The 20,901-nt window shown below is 44.6% G+C and overlaps 1 protein-coding gene across 1 annotated transcript in view; it reads left to right on the forward strand.

The window, feature by feature from the left end:
• Positions 1-20,901, forward strand: part of LOC118078841 (sodium/hydrogen exchanger 6) — a 40,023-nt gene that overhangs the window by 16,794 nt on the left and 2,328 nt on the right. The window contains exons 9-15 of the mRNA XM_060270617.1: positions 2,174-2,262; positions 4,746-4,859; positions 6,021-6,132; positions 8,050-8,203; positions 16,516-16,546; positions 17,301-17,380; positions 20,452-20,557. Of these exons, the coding sequence (XP_060126600.1) occupies positions 2,174-2,262; positions 4,746-4,859; positions 6,021-6,132; positions 8,050-8,203; positions 16,516-16,546; positions 17,301-17,380; positions 20,452-20,557 (686 nt within the window). The remainder of the gene's footprint in view (positions 1-2,173; positions 2,263-4,745; positions 4,860-6,020; positions 6,133-8,049; positions 8,204-16,515; positions 16,547-17,300; positions 17,381-20,451; positions 20,558-20,901) is intronic.

Below are 20,901 nucleotides of genomic sequence, written 5' to 3' on the forward strand. Positions count from 1 at the left end.
CCATGCTTTGGGTTAAGTACGCTTCAGGTACGCGGACCCGCCTGGAATGGATTAATCCACTTTCCATTACAGTAGTACCTCTACTTATGAATAACTCTACTTACGAATATTCCAACTTACGAATGGAGCTCCGTCCGCCATCTTGGATGCGGTTTAGATAGGATTTATTCTACTTACGAATTTTTAGATAGGGTTGCTTCGACTTATGAATTTTTTCTCCTAGTGCATTCCTATGGGAATCGACTTACAATTTTTTTCAACTTACAAGTGTGCGTTCGGAACACATTCAATTCGTAAGTAGAGGTACCACTGTACTTTCAATGGGAAAGTTCGCTTCAGTTGATGAACAGACTTCCGGAACAAATTGTGTTCATAAACCGAGCTACCACTGTATAATATAATATAATATAATATAATATAATATAATATAATATAATATAATATAATAATAATAAATTATTATTTATACCACGCCCATCTGGCTGGGTTTCCACAGCCACTCTGGGCGGCTTCCTAGAGAAAAATTAAATACAATAATGGATTAAACATTAAAAGCCTCTCTAAACAGGGCTGCCTTCAGATGTCTTCTAAAAGTCTGGTAGTTGTTTTCCTCTTTGACATCTGTTGGGAGGGCGTTCCACAGGGCGGGCGCCACCACCGAGAAGACCCTCTGCCTAGTTCCCTGCAACTTGGCTTCTCGCAACGAGGGAACCGCCAGAAGGCCCTTGGCACTGGACCACAGTCTCCGGGCAGAACGATGGGGGTGGAGACGCTCCTTCAGGTATACTGGGCCGAGGCCGTTTAGGGCTTTCAAGGTCAGCACCAACACTTTGAATTGTGCTCGGAAACGTACTGGGAACCAGTGTAGATCTCTCAGGACCGGTGTTATGTGGTCTCGGCGGCCGCTCCCAAACACCAGTCTAGCTGCCGCATTCTGAATTAGTTGTAGTTTCTGGGTCACCTTGAAAGGTAGCCCCACGTAGAGCACATTGCAGTAGTCCAAGTGAGAGATAACTAGAGCATTCACCACTCTGGAGAGACAGTCCGCGGGCAGGTAGGGTCTCAGCCTGCGTACCAGATGGAGCTGATAGACAGCTGCCCTGGATACAGAATTGACCTGCGCCTCCATGGACAGCTGTGAGTCCAAAATGACTCCCAGGCTGTGCACCTGGTCCTTCAGGGGCACAGTTACCCCATTCAGAACCAGGGAGTCCCCCGCACCTGCCCACCTCCTGTCCCCCACAAACAGTACTTCTGTCTTGTCGGGATTCAATCTCAATCTGTTAGCCGCCATCCATCCTCTGAATACGTTTTTCGAACGTATTTGGTGTGGCAAAGGAGCCTGCAGTGAAACAGGTATATCCTCCCCCATCCCCTTGAACCAGCAATCTGACTTGAAGTAAGACGGCCTCTCGAGTTCCTGTGGTTCCTGCCTAGTCGACTGTTTCTATGCCATTCTGTATGGGGAAATCAGCTCCGCCCGACAGAAAAGCCCATGTCTGCAGCACTGAATGAAACACATCTCAGTCCCATGTACTTTGTGCCAGTTTTATTTTATTTTTTTAAAATATTTTTATTGATTTAGGGAACCATATTCTTTTACTTTAACAATGTAATACCCCTTAACCAAATTTTGCTTCCCTATAATTCCTTTACACAATTGACTTCCTCCTTCCCCCCCTTCCACGTTTCTCTTCATAACAAATATAGCACTCTCTAATTCATTTCTTCATTCTTCATTCTAATCCACTCATTACATACACTATTCCAGTCCTATTTTGAAACACAGACATAAGATTCCACTTCAACATGAGGAAGAACTTCCTGGCAGTAAGTGCTGTTCGGCAGTGGGGTTTGCTGCCAAGGAGTGTGGTGGAGTCTCCTTCTTTGGAGGTCTTTAAGCAGAGGCTTGACAGCCATATGTCAAGAATGCTTTGATGGTGTTTCCTGCTCGGCAGGGGGTTGGACTGGATGGCCCTTGGGGTCTCTATGATTCTATGATTCTTAATAAAAGTGTTTTTCAGCACTTTTTTCAATTCATTCTAAATCTTTCCCCAGAAGTCATTAACTAATGGGCAACTCCACCACATGTGATAGAATGTTCCTTCCACCTTTCTACATTTCCCAGTCCCATGTACTTTGTGCCAGTTTTAATTGAATTCTCTGCCTCCAGGTGTTGTAGCTGTGCTGTTTTGCGGCATCACTCAGGCGCATTATACTTATAACAACTTGTCCGCTGAGTCCCAGGACAGAACTAAACAGGTGAGTCCTCTGTCCAGGTGGTGCCCCTTTCATTCTCCTTCAGATGTTTTACCCCTTCGTGGATCAATGTCGTGGCGAAGGGGCTGGAATAACTCGGAGAACTCCCAGAAGTGCAAGCTGGATTTCGAAGGGGCAGAGGAGCCAGAGACCAAATTGCAAACATGCGCTGGATTATGGAGAAAGCTAGAGAGTTCCAGAAAAACATCTACTTCTGCTTCATTGACTACGCAAAAGCCTTTGACTGTGTCGACCACAGCAAACTATGGCAAGTTCTTAAAGAAATGGGAGTGCCTGATCACCTCATCTGTCTCCTGAGAAATCTCTATGTGGGACAAGAAGCTACAGTTAGAACTGGATATGGAACAACTGAGTGGTTCAAAATTGGGAAAGGAGTACGACAAGGTTGTATATTGTCTCCCTGCTTATTTAACTTATATGCAGAATTCATCATGCGAAAAGATGGACTAGATGGATCCCAAGCCGGAATTAAGATTGCCGGAAGAAATATCAACAACCTCAGGTATGCAGATGACACAACCTTGATGGCAGAAAGTGAGGAGGAATTAAAGAACCCTTTAATGAGGGTGAAAGAGGAGAGCACAAAATATGGTCTGAAGCTCAACATCAAAAAAACCAAGATCATGGCCACTGGTCCCATCACCTCCTGGCAAATAGAAGGGGAAGAAATGGAGGCAGTGAGAGATTTTACTTTCTTGGGCTCCTTGATCACTGCAGATGGTGACAGCAGTCACAAAATTAAAAGACGCTTGCTTCTCGGGAGAAAAGCAATGACAAACCTAGACAGCATCTTAAAAAGCAGAGACATCACCTTGCCGACAAAGGTCCATATAGTTAAAGCTATGGTTTTCCCAGTAGTGATGTATGGAAGTGAGAGCTGGACCAGAAAGAAGGCTGATCGCCGAAGAATTGATGCTTTTGAATTCTGGTGCTGGAGGAGACTCTTGAGAGTCCCATGGACTGCAAGAAGATCAAACCTCTCCATTCTGAAGGAAATCAGCCCTGAGCGCTCACTGGAAGGACAGATCCTGAAGCTGAGGCTCCATTACTTTGGCCACCTCATGAGAAGAGAAGACTCCCTGGAAAAGACCCTGATGTTGGGAAAGATGGGGGGCACGAGGAAAGGGGACTCCCTGGAAAAGAGCCTGATGTTGAGGAAGATGGAGGGCAGAAGGAGAAGGCGACTCCCTGGAAAAGACCCTGATGCTGGGAAAGATGGAGGGCACAAGGAGAAGGGGACGACAGAGGACGAGATGGTTGGACAGTGTTCTCGAAGCTATGAACATGAGTCTGACCAAACTGCGGGAGGCAGTGGAAGACAGGAGTGCCTGGCGTGCTCTGGTCCATGGGGTCCCGAAGAGTCGGACACGACTAAGCAACTAAACAACGAAAAGAAACTGCTAAAGATGATTGCTGAACTCGAGGAAGTCGCCCCAAAATGTGGAGAAAAGATTAAGAATTGAGAAAGATCTATTATTTTGGTTTTCTGTGTTTATTGTTATGTATATGTTATATCACGGTTGTTTTATTGTGTTTTAAGTATAAAAAGAATAAAAATGATTTGAAAACAAAACAAAACAGTAGCATTAAAGCAGGCATAGATAGGCAAACTCGGCGCTCCAGACGTTTTGCTACTACAACTCCCATCATCCCTAACAGGACCATTGGTCAGGGATGATGGGTGTTGTAGTCCCAAAACCCCTGGAGAGCCAAGTTTGCCTGTGCCTGCATTAAAGGGTTAAAAAAACAACCCAACTTTTTTTGTCTCCGTTGTACTGTTCTAGCAACCACTAGAAGAGGCATAGGCAAACTCGGCCCTCCAGCTTTTTTGGGACTACAATTCCCATCATCCCTGACCCCTGGTCCTGTGAGCTAATGATGATGGGCGTTGTAATAATAATAATAATAATAATAATAATAATAATAATAATAATAATACCCCGCCCATCTGGCCGGCTTCCCCCAGCCACTCTGGGCGGCTTCCAACAGAATATTAAAATACAGAAATCCATCAAACATTAAAAGCTTCCCTAAACAGGGCTGCCTTGAGATGCCTTCTAAAGGTCTGGTCATTGTTATTCTCTTTGACCTCTGGTGGGAGGGCGTTCCACAGGGCGGGCGCCACCACCGAGAAGGCCCTCTGCCTGGTTCCCTGTAACTTGGCTTCTCATAGCGAGGGAACAGCCAGAAGGCCCTCAGCGCTGGACCTCAGTGTCCGGGCAGAACGATGGGGGAGGAGACGCTCCTTCAGGTATACTGGACCAAGGCTCCTTCAGGTATACTGGACCAAATTCTGCCAGTAATTATAAAATCATCTCTCTCTTTTTGGCAATGTGTGCCCAAATAAATTCCCTGCCCAGACATTTCACTTAGGGACATACTTGTTGTCTATACTATGTTGACATGTGTCACAGCTATAATTGATATTCCTTCTCTCTCCCTTTTTTTTTGTGTGTGTACTTTAGTTGTTTGAGCTCCTCAATTTCTTGGCTGAAAACTTCATCTTCTCCTACATGGGCCTTACGCTGTTCACCTTCCAGAATCATGTGTTCAATCCGACGTTTGTCGTGGGAGCTTTCGTATCCTTTTCTTCCAGAAGAGGGGAAGTTGCCTTTTGCCATCTCCCCAATAAGCAGATGTGGAATGGGGAGAAACCTCAGATATGACCTCAGATCTATATAACCTCAGATATATGCAACGTACACAATAGCGTACATTGCATAGGATAACAGAATGGAAAAGGGAACCATATCATAGCAGCCTGGGACCCTATCATTCCACCGTAAGCAAGAAATGATCGCTGTTTACAGCTGTTGAGCGCTGCAAATTTTTGCAGCAGTTCTTAGAGGTCATTCCATAGGCATATGTCACAAACCATAGCTGCCAAGTCTCCCCTTTTTCCCGGGAAACCCCCGTTTTTACTTACCTTTTCCCGGTGGTCCCCCGTATCACTTCGTCTCCCGTTTTTCTCCGTTATTTTCTCCTGCCGGCGGCCTTTCCCCCCCCTTTCCCTTTGCGTAGACTCGACTTCCGGTGTCGGCAGCGGCCATTTTGGGTGCCCATAGATGGGCGGGGCGACACCGGAAGTTGCGTCAACGCACTTCCAGTCTTGCGTAGAAGCGATTTTCGAAGCCGGCGGCGGCCATTTTGGGTGCCCATAGAAGGGCAAAGCGACACCGGAAGTTACGTCGACGCAACGTTCGGTATCACACGGCTGCCTGTCCCGGATTCTGCAGTCCGGGACTTGGAAGGTAAGGTCCCTGGTTCATTTCCTTGCGTCCCCAGGGAGGGCCGGAAGAAATCCAGGGCTGGGAGAAATCCAGGCAACAGCATTGCTAGGTTAGATAAGCTAATGGTCTGACGACATGGTTCCCATACTCAGAAGTGGTCCAATCAGTGTTAGGGATGGGATCTCTGAACAGATTGCTTCTCGGTAGTCGGGTTTTTTGTTTTTGCAGTTCTAAAATTGCTAGTTGGGGATTTGCAGGAGATACTCATGTTCTCCGAAGGCCACTGATTCTCCTTCTGAGCATGGCTATTTGTCATTTGTCATTGTTGGGATAAAAACGTCTTTCTTGTGCGGTGGGAACGGTAACCCACCATTTTTAGGGTTCGACGTCAACTTCAGTGTCGGCTATTGCATGATACATGCTGATTTTCGCAAGCCTGTCAGCAAGGGGGGAGGAAAAAATCCTTAATGTCCCTAAAAATCCTTAAAATCCTTAATTTCCCACATCTAGCTGGCTGTATTCCTAGGGAGAGCTGCAAACATCTACCCTCTCTCTTTCCTGCTGAATTTGGGGAGAAGAAACAAGATCGGGACAAACTTCCAACACATGATGATGTTTGCTGGTAAGTAAATCACCTGTTGGGGGGGGTTTTCATCTCCATCCCTTCAGAGATTATTTTCATAAGGAATCGCTTTACCGCCTTGAGGACTTGTACAAAGTCTGCTTGTAGAAAGAGACAAAGGATGTCGTGACTAGTGGGGTGCCACAGGGTTCTGTCTTGGGTAAAATGCGGGCTAGACAATGCTCCCATTCAGTGGATTTGGAACTGGCTGTCTGATCTCCAAAGAAGGAGACTCCACCACACTCCTTGGCAGCAAATCCCACTGCTGAACAGCTCTTGCTGTCAGGAAGTTCTTCCTAATGTTGAGGTGGACCATGTCATCGCTTGCCTGCCCCCCCCCCCTAGTTTTGATCCTCATGTGGATCCAGAAGCTGGTAAAATGCGGGCTAGGCAATGCTACCATTCAGCGGATTTGTAACTGGCTGGCTGACAGAACCCAAAGGGTGCTCATCAATGGCTCCTCCTCATCCTGGAGAGAAGTGACTAGTGGGGTGCCACAGGGCTCTGTCTTGGGCCCAGTCTTATCCAACATCTTTATCAATGACTTGGATGATGGGCTTGAGGGCATCCTGAGCAAGTTTGCAGATGACACCAAATTGGGAGCGGTGGCTAATACCCCAGAGGACAGGATCACACTTCAGAATGACCTTAACAGATTAGACAACTGGGCCAAAGTAAACAAGATGAATTTTAACAAGGAGAAATGTAAAGTACTACACTTGGGCAAAAAAAATGAAAGGCACAAATACAGGATGGGAGACACCTGGCTTGAGAGCAGTACATGTGAAAAGGATCTAGGAGTCTTGGTAGACCACAAATTTGACACGAGTCAACAGTGTGATGCAGCAGCTCAAAAAGCCAATGCAATACTGGGCTGCATCAATAGGAGTATAGCGTCTAGATCAAGGGAAGTAATAGTACCATTGTATTGTGCTCTGGTCAGACGCCACCTGGAGTACTGTGTCCAGTTCTGGGCACCACAGTTCAAGAAGGATACTGACAAGCTGGAACGTGTCCAGAGGAGGGCAACCAAAATGGTAAAAGGCCTGTAAACGATGCCTTATGAGGAACGGCTTAGGGAGCTGGGTATGTTTAGCCTGGAGAAGAGAAGGTTAAGGGGTGATATGATAGCCATGTTCAAATATATCAAAGGATGTCATATAGAGGAGGGAGAAAGGTTGTTTTCTGCTGCTCCAGAGAAGCGGACACGGAGCAATGGATTCAAACTTCAAGAAAGAAGCTTCCACCTCAACATTAGGAAGAACTTCCTGACAGTAAGAGCTGTTCGGCAGTGGAATTTGCTGCCAAGGAGTGTGGCGGAGTCTCCTTCTTTGGAGGTATTTAAGCAGAAGCTTGACAGCCATCTGTCAAGAATGCTTTGATGGTGTTTCCTGCTTGGCAGGGGGTTGGACTGGATGGCCCTTGTGGTCTCTTCCAACTCTAGGATTCCATGATTCTAAATCTGGTGCGCAGACAGTCCGGGAATCAGCGTGTTTTTGCATGAATAGAATGTGTCCTTTGATTGAAAATGCATCTCTGGGTTATTTGTGGGGCATAGGAATTCTTTCATATATTTTTTTCAAAATATAGTCCGGCCCCCCCACAAAGGTCTGAGGGACAGTGGCCCGGCCCCCTGCTGAAAAAGTTTGCCGACCCCTCTTTTTGCTGGAAGTTGCACTCCTCTCCTGCAACACCATGTGAGAAATGGAAGAGAGTTTCCTGGGGATAGTGGGGTGGGGTTTGCACCTGAAAGGTGAATAGTAGAACAGCTCATGTGTGCACATTCATGCACACACACACACACACACACACACACACACACACACACACACGTTCTCGCATGTACACACTGCATTCAGACTCTGGGATGTAAATGGAATAGGCTCTTAGGAGGTTTGACGAGCCTTTTCTTCCCAGGCCTCCGTGGAGCCATGGCTTTTGCGCTGGCCATTCGGGACACAGCCACCTACGCACGGCAGATGATGTTTAGCACAACGCTTCTCATCGTCTTCTTCACCGTCTGGGTCTTCGGCGGTGGCACAACTCCTATGCTGTCGTGCCTTCATATCAGGTGAGTGTCGGCGTGAGTCTTGTGCTGTTGCCTTAGCTAAGGAATCCTGCTGTCACTTACCTTCCAAGTCCCGGACTGCAAAATCCGGGACCAGCGGCCGTGTGACACCGGACGTTGCGTCGACGTAACTTCCGGTGTCGCTTTGCCCCCCTTTTTTTAATTATTAATATCTATTTATTTTCCACTCAAATAACAATATTATATACATTTTCCGTTTGACTAATAAGAATAAAGAATAAAAAAGAGACAAATCCCAATATCTGGGAGCTTAACATACAAAATTTAAGCTCATAATAATAGTTGTTCATCACAAAACGTTTATAAGCAATTAACTGAAAAGTGTGAAGAAAAAAAAGGGGGGGAGGGGAGAAATAAAAAAAACCCGGAAAGGAAAAGAAAAAAGAAAAAAAAAGGAAAAAAGAAACAATTCTGGACTTCCTGTTACCGCCAGCAGCTTAGTTTTTGTTCGTCCATTATCGAATGTATATACAATCAATACTGTTTCTACTTCCAATATGTTTTCACATTCTATTTCTTTAAGTTTCCACAAATCTAATAAATCAACCTATATCCTTGCCCGTTCACTCAAACGCTATCATAGTAATTTTATCTTCAGTGTATTTCCTAACATATTTCTTGTATCTATCCCATCCTTTAACAAATTCTTCCTTGGCTTTCCCTCTCAAACTATTTGTTAACTGTGCCATTTCGGCCATTTCCTGCAATTTTTTTGCCAGTCTATAATTTTTGGGACCTCTCTATCTTTCCAGTTTTTGGCAATAACCAAACGAGCCGCTGCTAGGGCATATAATATTTCTTTTGATTGTGATGGTATATCTTTTTGAAATGTTATACTTAATAGGAAAATCTCTGGTCTTTTTGGGATGTTTTTCCCCAGAATTTTTTATATCTCATCATGGATTTTATTCCAAAATTTCTTAATAATTTCACAAGTCCACCACATATGAAATAAGTTTCCATCGTTACCACCACACCTCCAGCAAACGTTTGCTATATTTTTATACATCTTTGATAATCTGGAAGGTGTCAGGTACCATCTGTTATTCATCTTTAACATGTTCTCCTTTATATTGCCGCTCAACGTAAATTTCATATTGGTTTTCCAAAGATTCTCCCATTCAAAACATGTAATTGGATAACCGCAATCCTGTGCCCGCTTAGTCCTTCTATGGGCACCCAAAATGGCTGCCGCCAGCTTTGAAAGTCGCTTCTATGCATGACCGGAAGTGCATCGGCGCAACATCCCGTGTCGCCCCGCCCATCTATGGGCACAAAAAATGGCCACTGCCAACACTGGAAGTCGCGTCCACGCACTTCCGGTCATGTGTAGATGCGACTTTTGAAGCCGGCGACGGCCATTTCTGGTGCCCATAGAAGGGCAAATCAGAAAGGGGAAAAAATGGCAGGAGAAAATAACGGAGAAAAACGGGAGACGCAGTGATACGGGGGACCACCGGGAAAAGGTAAGTAAAAACGGGGGGTTTCCCGGGGAAAACAGGGTACTTGGCAGCTATGCTGTCATCTGTACGATGAGGGGCAGGCGGGGCAGCTGCCCCCCTAGAAGCATAAATAAATAAATAAATACCAAGCACAGCATTTGGCGGCAGGCGGGTGGCAGCTGCGCTCTTGGGGCACACCGTGTGCCTCCTGTGCGCTCCTAGGGCAGCGCCCGCCTCGTCGCCAGCAGTCCCAACCGGCCCTCTCCGCAGCAGCAGCAGCCTCCACCTCCTCCGGCGCGCCTTGGCCCAGCCGAGGCGCCATGGGACCGGCCCGCCCCCCACTCTAGCCCTCCTCCTCCTGCTGCTGCCGGGGCCCGAACCTCCTCGGCACGAAGCGCCGCCGACTTCGGGACCACTTTTTCCCGAGGCAGCAGCGGGCGCCGCAATTGCCGCTGGCCTGGGCAGCCGCAAGGTGCCGCAACCTGGGGATCCGGGCGAGACTTCCCCGGGGAAGAGTTTGCAGTTTGGGGCGCCTGCGCGTTTTCAGCTCCTCGCAATGGAAGGGAAGGCGATTTCTTGCAACAGTCGTTTTTAATGGTTTTATTATTATTATTTTGTTAAAAAACCTTAACCCGATCGAGCTGCCCAGAACCCTAGCTGGAAGGCCAGTCGGCAGAGGTTACTTTCGGGGAAATGGGCTCCGGGCCGTCGTCAGCGTTTTGGCTTACTCTTGTGTCAACCCTGAAGTCTCAAAGCTATTTAAAACACACACACACACACACACACACAATCAGGGCTATAAAGGGATGAAACGAAACAAAATTAGGTAGGGCGATGGCGAAGAATCATTTGTTTACCACACTGAAATGGTGTAAAAACCGAGAACTAGCGACTGGTAGAGGAATCTATGTCAGCGCTGGATAGGGAGGGAAAGAAGCGGGGCAGAGCGAACGGTCGAGGCGGCACACCCCTTCCCCGCCATGCGAGACGCCCACTTCGCCTCTACGTGTCCAATTCTCCCCAGTTGCTTTATTTCCGACCGCTGGTTTATTTTATCTCTGAACCTCTTTTCCCAAAAGGAAAGTTTGCCAGAGTTGCCTCCCCTATAATGATAAAATTTTGGTTTCCTTTGCCTTTTCCGTGCCGAAATGCCACGAGCTGAACGATCGTGGCTTGCCCCCACCCCCCCTAGTTTTGATCCTGGGTACGCCCCTGGTATCATGTATGGCGGGGATGTGATAAAATCGAAAAGTGTTGGAGTGATATTTACGAAGAATTAAAAAAATATGTTTAAAATAACTTTCGAGAAAAGGCCAGACGCGTTCCTTCTAGGTATAGTGACAAAAGACATCCCAAACGATAAGAAAGCGTACAGTAATACCTCGGGTTACGAACGCGATCCGTTCCGGATCGCAGTTCGTAACCCGAATAGTTCGCAAACCGAACGCGATGTGCGGCACCATTTTGCGCATGCGCAAATCGCGCGCGCGCGGGGCGAAAACACTTCCGGGTTTGCGCAGTTCGTAACCCGAACTGTTCGCAAACCGAGGTGGTCGTAACCCGAGGTACGACTGTACTGGTATATTCCTATATGCGAAGGCTGCCACTAGAGATTAAGAACTTCCTTTGTTCAGAGTATATCGCTTCTATTCCCTTCAGGAAAGATCCTTCGATTTTCATCCGTTCCAGGTTCATCTTCATAAACTGCCAAGATATATTATCAAAAGCTTTCTCTGCATCAATAAACATTAATGCTGCAGGTTTATCTATTCTGGTCTCCAAATATTCTATCACATCTATAATATGTCTTACATTGTCTTTTAATTGTCGACCAAAGCGCTTGTAATCATTATTCAATAATGAAATTGGTCTGTAATTTTTCACATCTAAACCATCTGAACCTGGCTTCGGTATCAATGTTATGTATGCCTCTTTCCAAGTATTTGGGATCTTTCCTCCTCTAAATATATTGTTCATTACTTCTACTAAAATAGGTATTAGTTGTCCATTCAATACTTTATAATATTTTGCTGACAGTCCATCCGGGCCTGGTGCTTTTCCTTGCTTCATTTTCTTTATCGCATTCTGAACTTCTTGTACAGTTATTGAGGCATTTAATTTAATTCTCTCTTTTTCAGGAATTTGCTTCAATTTATATTTCTCTAGATATTCTTTTATCTTTCTAACATCTTCTTTCCCTTTGCTATATAAATTTTTGTAATATCTTTGAAAGGCTCTTCTGATTTCCTTTGGATCTTCCGTCAATTCTTCTTGGACTTTAATTTTATTTATTGTATTTTGATTTTGACGTTTTCTCAGTTGCCAAGCCAACAATTTCCCTGTTTTATTCGCCGATTCAAAATTCTTTTGTCTCATCTGCTTTATCTTCCATTCTATCTCCTGGTTCACCAACATGGAGAATTGTGTCTGCAACATCTTTATATTATTCTTAATTTGCTGATCATATGGTTTATCGATCAAATTCTTCTCATTCTCCATGAGGTGTCTCAGAATTTCTTCTTTTTCCTTTTCCTTTTTTTTCGTCAGGTAACTGTTCTTTTGTATCAGAAAGCCTCTCATTACTGCTTTACTTGCATCCCATACCATATCTAGTCCAGTTTCTTTATGTAAATTCCATTGGAAATAATCTTTCAAGATTTCTTTAGCCTTTTCAACAATTTCTTTGTTCTCCAGCAGTTATTCGTTCATTCTCCATCTGAAAGAATTCTGTTCTTTTCCTTTCAACTCCATGAATATTGAATTGTGATCCGACAATGTTCGTGGCGTTATCTCGCTCCGTAGTGTCCTGGGTACTAGTTCTTTAGATATCCACATATGATCAATTCTTCCCGAACTCTGATTTGGTTCTGAAAAAAATGTAAATTGTTTCACCGTCGGGTGTTTTATTCTCCAAATATCCACCAGTCCCAGATTATCTACAAGATCGAAAAAGGATTTAGGTAATTTTCCATCCTGTTTTCTCTTTCTTGTTCTAATTTCAGGTATCGCCACTCCATTGAAGTCTCCCATTAAGATAATCTTCTGATCCATATACTCTGTTAGTCTTTATTCCAACATCTTAAAAAATTCTGCCTTGTTTTCATTTGGTGCATAGATTCCAACCAAAATCAATTTTTCTCCGTGCAATGTTATCTGTACAGCGATCACTCTTCCTTCTTCGTCCCTTGAGATCAGTTTCGGGTCCAATTTCTCTTTTATATACAAAACCACTCCTCTCTTTTTGTTAGCAATTGAATTTATAAATTCTTTTCCCAATCCTTTATTGATCAAAATATGTTGTGTTTCTTTGCAACGTGAGTTTCTTGCAAACAAATTACATCCAATTTCTTTTTCTTTAATATATGTTCAATTTCATTTCTTTTCTTTTTGTCATTCAAACCATTCACGTTCCATGACAGCACCTTAAGTGCCATGTTTAAATCTACTTCGAAAATTTAATTTAGTCTTGGATAGGTGTTATAATACTATCTTTATCCTCTTCCTCTTCCTTTTCATCTCCCTTCTTCTCCTGATTCTTCCTCTTCCTTTTCTTCTTCCTCTTCCTCATCCTTCTTTTTTCCTTTTCTCCTCTTTGACTTAGTTTCTTCTTCTTCTGCGGTCTCTTCTGCTAAGATTGCTAGGCTTGGTTCCAGCGTTCCAAGGAATTTGGAAGTTGATAATAAATAATGTATTAACAGATTACTTCGAAATAACGAAAGGAACAAGACAAGGGTGTCCGTTATCATCGTTACTGTTCATCACGGTCCTGGAAGTATTATTGAACAGAATCGGAGAAATTCAAACAATCAAAGGAATCAAAGTAGGTGCAAAAGAATTCAAATTAAAAGCATTTGCGGATGATTTATTATTAACCTTGGAAAATCCCAAAGAAAGTGTTGCAGAAGCGATAGAGGTAATAGAAGAATTCAGACACTTGGCTGGATTTAAATTAAATAAACAAAAAACGAAGATGATGACAAAAAATCTAGAAAAAGAGGAGAAAGAAGAGTTGCAACAAAGACATGGTATTGCAATTGCAAAAAAGGTACAATATTTAGGAATATGGATGACAGCAAAAAACATAAATTTATTCAATGACAATTATGAACCGGTGTGGAAGGAGATAAAAAAGATCTAGAAGTATGGAATAGATTGAAGTTGTCGTTCCTTGGGAGGATAGCAGCAATAAAGATGAACGTATTACCCAAAATGTTATTCTTGTTTCAAACAATACCAATAATAAAAGGGACAGGACAATTCAAAGAATGGCAAAAAGAGCTGCAAAGATTTGTCTGGCAGGGGAAGAAACCAAGAATAAAATACAAAATTTTGGTTGATAGGAAAGAAAGAGCCGGATTCTCCATGCCGGACCTGAGAATATACTTCGAGGCGTTCTGTCTCTGCTGGATAAAAGATTGGATAACACTGGGAAATACAGACTTATTAGATTTGGAAGGATACGTCAATAGAGCCGGTTGGCATTCATATCTATGGTATGATAAGAAAAAAACACATAAAGGCTTTACGAACCACGTGATAAGATCTTTGTTTGAAGTATGGGAAAGAAACAAATTGCTGTTAGAGACTAAGACCCCATGGTGGATCTCACCAGTGGAGGTATTTACAGTAAAAAAGGTCAACATGGAAGGGGAGAGGCCGACATATGAGGAAATTTTAAGGAAATCTGAACAAGGATGGAAATTGAAACCTTATGAAGAAATTAAAGATTCCTTGACTAGTTGGTTGCAATACCACCAAATAAATGATATATTCTCAAAAGACAAAAAGATAGGGTTTGAGGACAAAAGGTCCAAATTTCAAACAGAGCTGCTAGAAGGCAGAGTAAAATTATTATCTAAAATGTATAATTTGCTGTTAGAATGGTATACAAAAGATGAATTGACAAAAGAGGTGATGATAAAATGGACAAAAGATTTTGGGCATAATATTGAATATGACGCGTGGTTGAAATTATGGAACCAAACATTAAAATTTACTGCATGTACCGCCTTGAAAGAGAATGTTTGGAAGATGATATATAGATGGTACTTAACCCCAGTAAAACTATCTAGAATGTATAGAATGAATAATAGAATGTGTTGGAAATGTAAGGAGAAGGAAGGAGATTTTTATCATATGTGGTGGAAATGTGAAAAGGTTAAAGAATTTTGGGAAATGATATATAATGAATTGAAGAAGATTTTTAAATATACTTTCCCCAAAAAACTCGAAGCATTCTTGTTAGGAATGATAGGTCAAGAGATTACTAAAGAGGATAATATATTATTTCTGTATGCGACAACCGCGGCTAGGACATTATTAGCCCAAAAATGGAAGACCCAGGACTTACCGACAATTGGAGAGTGGCAGACAAAAATGATGGACTATGCAGAATTAGCGAGACTGACTAGCAGGATCCGGAACCAAGGGGAGACAAGGTTTCTAAGAGACTGGAGTAAATTTGTGGATTATATGGAAAAGAACTGTAGAAGTTTAAAAACACTTGCAGGACTGAAATAAATCCTACGAATTGACTTTAAAGGGAAGATATAAAGGAACTGCGAGATAAGAACTGATTAGAAAACCTATTGAGGGGAGAGAGGGAAGTCAAGCTCGGCGGAGCATTGTCAATAGAAGATTGTGATAAGGGTTAAAAGAGGGATGTATGTATTGTGCTGTTTTGAATGTTTGTTTGTTTTTGTTTAATGTCTTTAAATGTGTTTTAATTGGAAAATTTAATAAATTGTTCTTTAAAAAAAGAGAGAGAGATTAATAACTTCCTGACAGTAAGAGCTGTTCGACTGTGGGACTTGCTGCCAAGGAGTGTGGTGGAGTCTCCTTCTTTGGAAGTCTTTAAGCAGAGGCTTGACAGGCATATGTCAATAATGCTTGGATGGTGTTTCCTGCTTGGCAGGGGGTTGGACTGGATGGCCCTTGGGGTCTCTTCCAACTCTACGATTCTATGAATGTCTCCTCTTGGCCACTGGGTGTCACAGGACTTAATGCGAAGGATAAAATCAGTGGCCAGATACAGTTGGATTCACATCAAAATCCAAGGCTGCGGTGCTTGATGTACGTAGCCTAGCGGGGAGGAAGTCCTGTGGAACTTAGTGGGGCTTCATTGACTAAGCTATTCTACGCCTCCCTCCTGTAATACATTAGGCTGGTCCACAGCAGCAGGAAAACCTTTAAACAGACTCTGGTACGACTGCAGGGCAGCTGTAATTTGTTATGGACATTTCATCATTGAATTGAAGTTTCTAAAACAGGAGTTTGGTTTTTGTGTGAGACAAAAAAGGTGGTTTCCCTCTCCCTCCCTCCCTCCCTCCCTCCTTTCCTCCTTCCCTCCCTCCTTCCTTCCTTCCTTCCTTCCTTCCTTCCTTCCTTCCCTCCCTCCCACCCTCCTTCCTTCCTTCCTTCCTTCCTTCCGCCCTCCCTCCCTCCCTCTCTCCCTCCTTCCCTCCTTCCTTCCTTCCTTCCTTCCTTCCCTCCCTCCCTCCCTCCCTAGAATCATAGAATCATGGAGTTGGAAGAGACCCCAAGGGCCATCCAGTCCAACCCCCTGCCAAGCAGGAAACACCATCAAAGCATTCTTGACATATGCCTGTCAAGCCTCTGCTTAAAGACCGACTTCCTTCCTTCCTTCCTTCCTTCCTTCCTTCCTTCCCTCCTACCTTCCTACCTTCCTTCCCTCCCTCCCTCCTCCTTCCCTCCCTCCCTCCCTCCCTCCCTCCCTTTCTTTCTTTCTGTCTTCTACCACACACCATTACTGCCAAGGGCACGGGCTGTGGGCTTGTTTTTATAGCTTTTAAGCACGGGAGAACTTAAGTAATTCTTTCCTCTTCTCCGCAGGGTTGGTGTGGACGCTGATCAAGAGAACATGGTAGGTGACACTGCTCTTTTCCTCCCCCCCCTTTTTTACAGAGAAATTGGCACCTTTTATTATTATTATTATTATTTACAATTCAACAGCCTTATGCGAATAGAGCGTGATAACATAGGAACTACTTTGCACATCGAGCCAATAGTAGAAGGAAATACCAAATTGTTATCTAAAAGGTATGAGTCCATTTTGGAGTGGAATGCAAAAGACGAAGAAACAAAAGAGGTCATGATTCAATGGGCCATGGATTTTGGATATAACATTGAAATAAGATTTATGGTTGAAATGATGGAATCAATATATTAAGTTCACTGCATGCACGGTACTAAAGGAAAACTACACTTTTCCTACACTTTGCTATATAAAACGAATAAGAAATATTTGAGAACAAGGTTACGAATTGGGAGATAAGATGTAATTTTATGACGTTCAGCTAAGATCCTGAAATGGTAAGATTTAATTACTAACAAGGATTGTAAGAAGGGGAAGTGAAGTAGTTGGAAGAGATTAGATGGGATAATATTGTCATTCTTGTTTTTTTGTATTCTTGTATTTCTTTTTTTAAATTTTTCTTTTTCTCCTTTCCCCCCGTTATGTAAAATTCAATAAAAATTATTTTTTTAAAAAAAAAAAGCTTGCAAGCCGTTGACGCTAATGCTTTGCCAGGCTCTCTTTTCCTTGCCAGATGCCTTGTTTTGGAGTGTGATTATTGGGAACCAAAAGACTGAAATTGTGCCTCGTTGATTTGTTCCAGGGAGTGCCGGAAAATGAAAGGAGAAATACGAAAGCAGAGAGTGCTTGGCTATTCCGGCTGTGGTACAACTTTGACCATAAGTATCCTTAAGAGAAACAAAAACCGGTTCTCCCTTACGCATGACCGGAAGTGCGTCAACGCGACTTCTGGTGTCGGCAGCAGCCATTTTGGTGCCCATAGATTGGCGGGTCGACACCGGAAGTAGCTAAGGAATCCTGCTGTCACTTACCTTCCAAGTCCCGAACTGCAGAATCCAGGACCAGCAGCCGTGTGACACCGGAAGTTGCGTCGACGTAACTTCTGGTGTCGCTTTGCCCTTCTATGGGCACCCAAAATGGCCGCCGCCGGCTTCAAAAGTAGCTTCTGCGCATGACCGGAAGTGCATCGACGCAACATCCCGTGTCGCCCCGCCCATCTATGGGCACAAAAAATGACCGCCGCCGACAATGGAAGTCGTGTCCACGCACTTCCGGTCATGCATAGATGCGACTTTTGAAGCCGGCAGCGGCCATTTTTGGTGCCCATAGAAGGGCAAATCGGAAAGGAAAAAAATGGCTGCCGGCAGGAGAAAATAACGGAGAAAAACGGGAGACGAAGTGATACGGGGGACCACCGGGAAAAGGTAAGTAAGAACGGGGGGTTTCCCGGGAAAAACGGGGTACTTGGCAGCTATGGGTTCTCCTCCTCCTCTTACGCCTCTGTCCATGATGGGGGAAGAGAGCTTCTGCTCAGCTGTGGATCCTCGTCTTCCATAAAGCCTGGCAGTCAAGAGCCAGAGTGATAAATCTGTCAGATTTTCTGTTACTTAAAAGAATCAGCCAGCTATTTTAGCCTCTGGAGGTGTCTATGTTTTCCACAGGCTGCCCCCTAGAACAGTGGGTGGCGAAATAAATTGAGATTTGGATTAATTAATGAATTTTAGGTTGAGGATAGTTCATAGAATCATAGAATCCTAGAGTTGGAAGAGACCACAAGGGCCATCCAGTCCAACCCCCTGCCAAGCAGGAAACACCATCAAAGCATTCTTGACATATGCCTGTCAAGCCTCTGCTTAAAGACCTCAAAAGAAGGAGACTCCACCACACTCCTTGGCAGCAAATTCCACTGTCGAACAGCTCTTACTGTCAGGAAGTTCTTCCTAATGTTGAGGTGGAATCTTCTTTATTGAAGTTTGAATCCATTACTCCGTGTCCGCTAGTTGATTTTTTTGTTTTTGTTTTGTAGATTAGAATTGGTTGTGAGATAATGGGGAAATTGCGTTAGAACGATTTGAGATGATAAATGAAAATTGCTTCATTTAGATTTAAAAACGGACCCAGTGGGGGGGGGGAATCAAGAAAGTCCACAATGTCAAGTTAATGTAAGAATTGATACGTTTTTTTCTTCCTTTTTCTCTTTTGTCTATGTTTTAGTTTTATTTTGCTTTTTGTTTTTTGCGAATTTTTGTATTTTGAAATGTTTGAAAATCAATAAATATTGTTCGTGGGGGGGAAATGAAAGCCCTGAATGGCCCCGGCCCAGTAGACCTTAAGGAGGGCCTCTACCCCGGAAGCCGGTGTCCCTTCTGGCGGTTCCCTCCCTGTGAGAAGCAAAGTTACAGGGAACCAGGCAGAGGGCCTTCTCGGTGGTGGCGCTCGCCCTGTGGAACACCCTCCCGTCAGATGTCCAAGAAATAAATAAAGAACTACAGTATTTTGAGAAGACACCTGAAGGCAGCCCCGTTTAGGGAAGTTTTTCATAACTGATGTTTTAATGTATTTTTATGCGGCGTGGGTGGCACTAGGGCTTGCCGATCAGAAGGTCGGTGGTTCGAATCCCCGCGACGGGGTGAGCTCCTGTCGCTCGGTCCCAGCTCCTGCCCACCTAGCAGTTCGGAATCACCTCAAAGTGCAAGTAGATAAATAGGGGAAGGCAAACGGCATTTCCGTGCGCTGCTCTGGTTCGCCAGTCATGCTGGCCACATGACCCAGAAGTTGTACGCCGGATCCCTCGGCCAGTAAAGTGAATGAGCGCCGCAACCCCAGAGTCGGACACGACTGGACCTGATGGTGAGGGGCCCCTTGACCTTGACCTTTAGATAAAGTCTATCGCTTTAACACAATATTAAAATAATATTAAATTAGCTGAATAATGCTAATGAGAGGGAAGTCACAGGGATACAACGGGGGGAAATGTACAGTGATACAGCGGAACCTCGTTTTGCGGCTGGAATCTGTTCCGGAGGCCCCACCACAATTTGAAAAGGACACACATTAAACTGCCACATGCGATTTGCTGTCACTGCCATTTGCTGCTTTTGACGCTTAGTTGATGCGTGCGAGCGGCAATGTCAGTCTGGCAGGTGAGTGATTTTTGTCATTCCCCAAAAAATCTGGGCCACCCCCCAAAAAAGCTCAAGAACTCTGGGCAACCCCCCCCCAGTTTCTTAATTTTTTGTCCCCCCCCCCCCAATACATGGGGGCATCTTATACACGGAAGAATAAGGCACAACAGAAGTCGTACGCCGGATCCCTCGGCCAGTAAAGTGAATGAGCGCCGCAACCCCAGAGTCGTTCACGACTGGACCTAATGGTCAGGGGTCCCTTGACCTTTAATGCATTTTTAATCTTTTGTTGGAAGCCATCCAGAGTGGCTGGGGAAACCCAGCCAGATGGACGGGGTATTCATTATTATTATTATTATTATTATTATTATTATTATTACCATCATCATCATTATCATTATTATCGTTATTAAAGGTAAAGGGGCCCCTGACCATCAGGTCCAGTCGTGTCCGACTCTGGGGTTGCGGCGCTCATCTCGCTCTATAGGCCGAGGGAGCCAGCGTTTGTCTGCAGACAGCTTCTGGGTCATGTGGCCAGCATGACGAACCAGAGCAGTGCACACAAACGCTGTTTACCTTCCCCTATTTATCTACTTGCACTTTTGACGTGCTTTCGAACTGCTAGGTGGGCAGGAGCTGAGACCGAGTGACGGGAGCTGACCCCGTCGCAGGGATTCGAACCGCCGACCTTCTGATCGGCAAGCCCTAGGCTCTGTAGTTTAACCCACAGCGCCACCTGGGTCCCCATTATCGTTATTATTATTATATAAAAAACCCATGAAGTGCTCTCCTTGAAGTGTTTTGTGCCTTAATAACGCCCCCCTTCAGTTACCTGAAGCCCCTCCTGACACACAGTGGTCCTCCTCTAACAGCGACGCTCCCAGGCTGCTGCGGACCCATTGCCAGGTGCCTGACCAGCCCCCAGGCTTATGAGGTACGTGCCGAACCTCCCGTAATGACCAAGGAATCCTTTCTGTGTGCGTTGTGTTTCCGCAGCTGCTGAGGTTGGGCTGTGCAAAACAGTTACCGTATTCTTGGAGCAGCTTTTTTCCCGCCAAGGGCTGCGATTGCTTTCCAGTTTCCAAATCAGACTACAGTGGTGCCTCGCTAGACGAAATTAATTCATTCCAATTCGAATCTTTCGTCTAGCGAGTCCCAGGTTTCCCCTAGGAATGCGTTGAAACTTAATCAATGCGTTCCTATGGGCTCCGGGGGACTGGCGGCGGGGAAGGCAGGCAGGGAGGTGGCAACAGCCCCGGAACTTCCCCATGAGAACTT

This window comes from Zootoca vivipara, chromosome Z (assembly GCF_963506605.1).
Source record: "Zootoca vivipara chromosome Z, rZooViv1.1, whole genome shotgun sequence".
NCBI classification, from domain to species: Eukaryota; Metazoa; Chordata; class Lepidosauria; order Squamata; family Lacertidae; genus Zootoca; species Zootoca vivipara.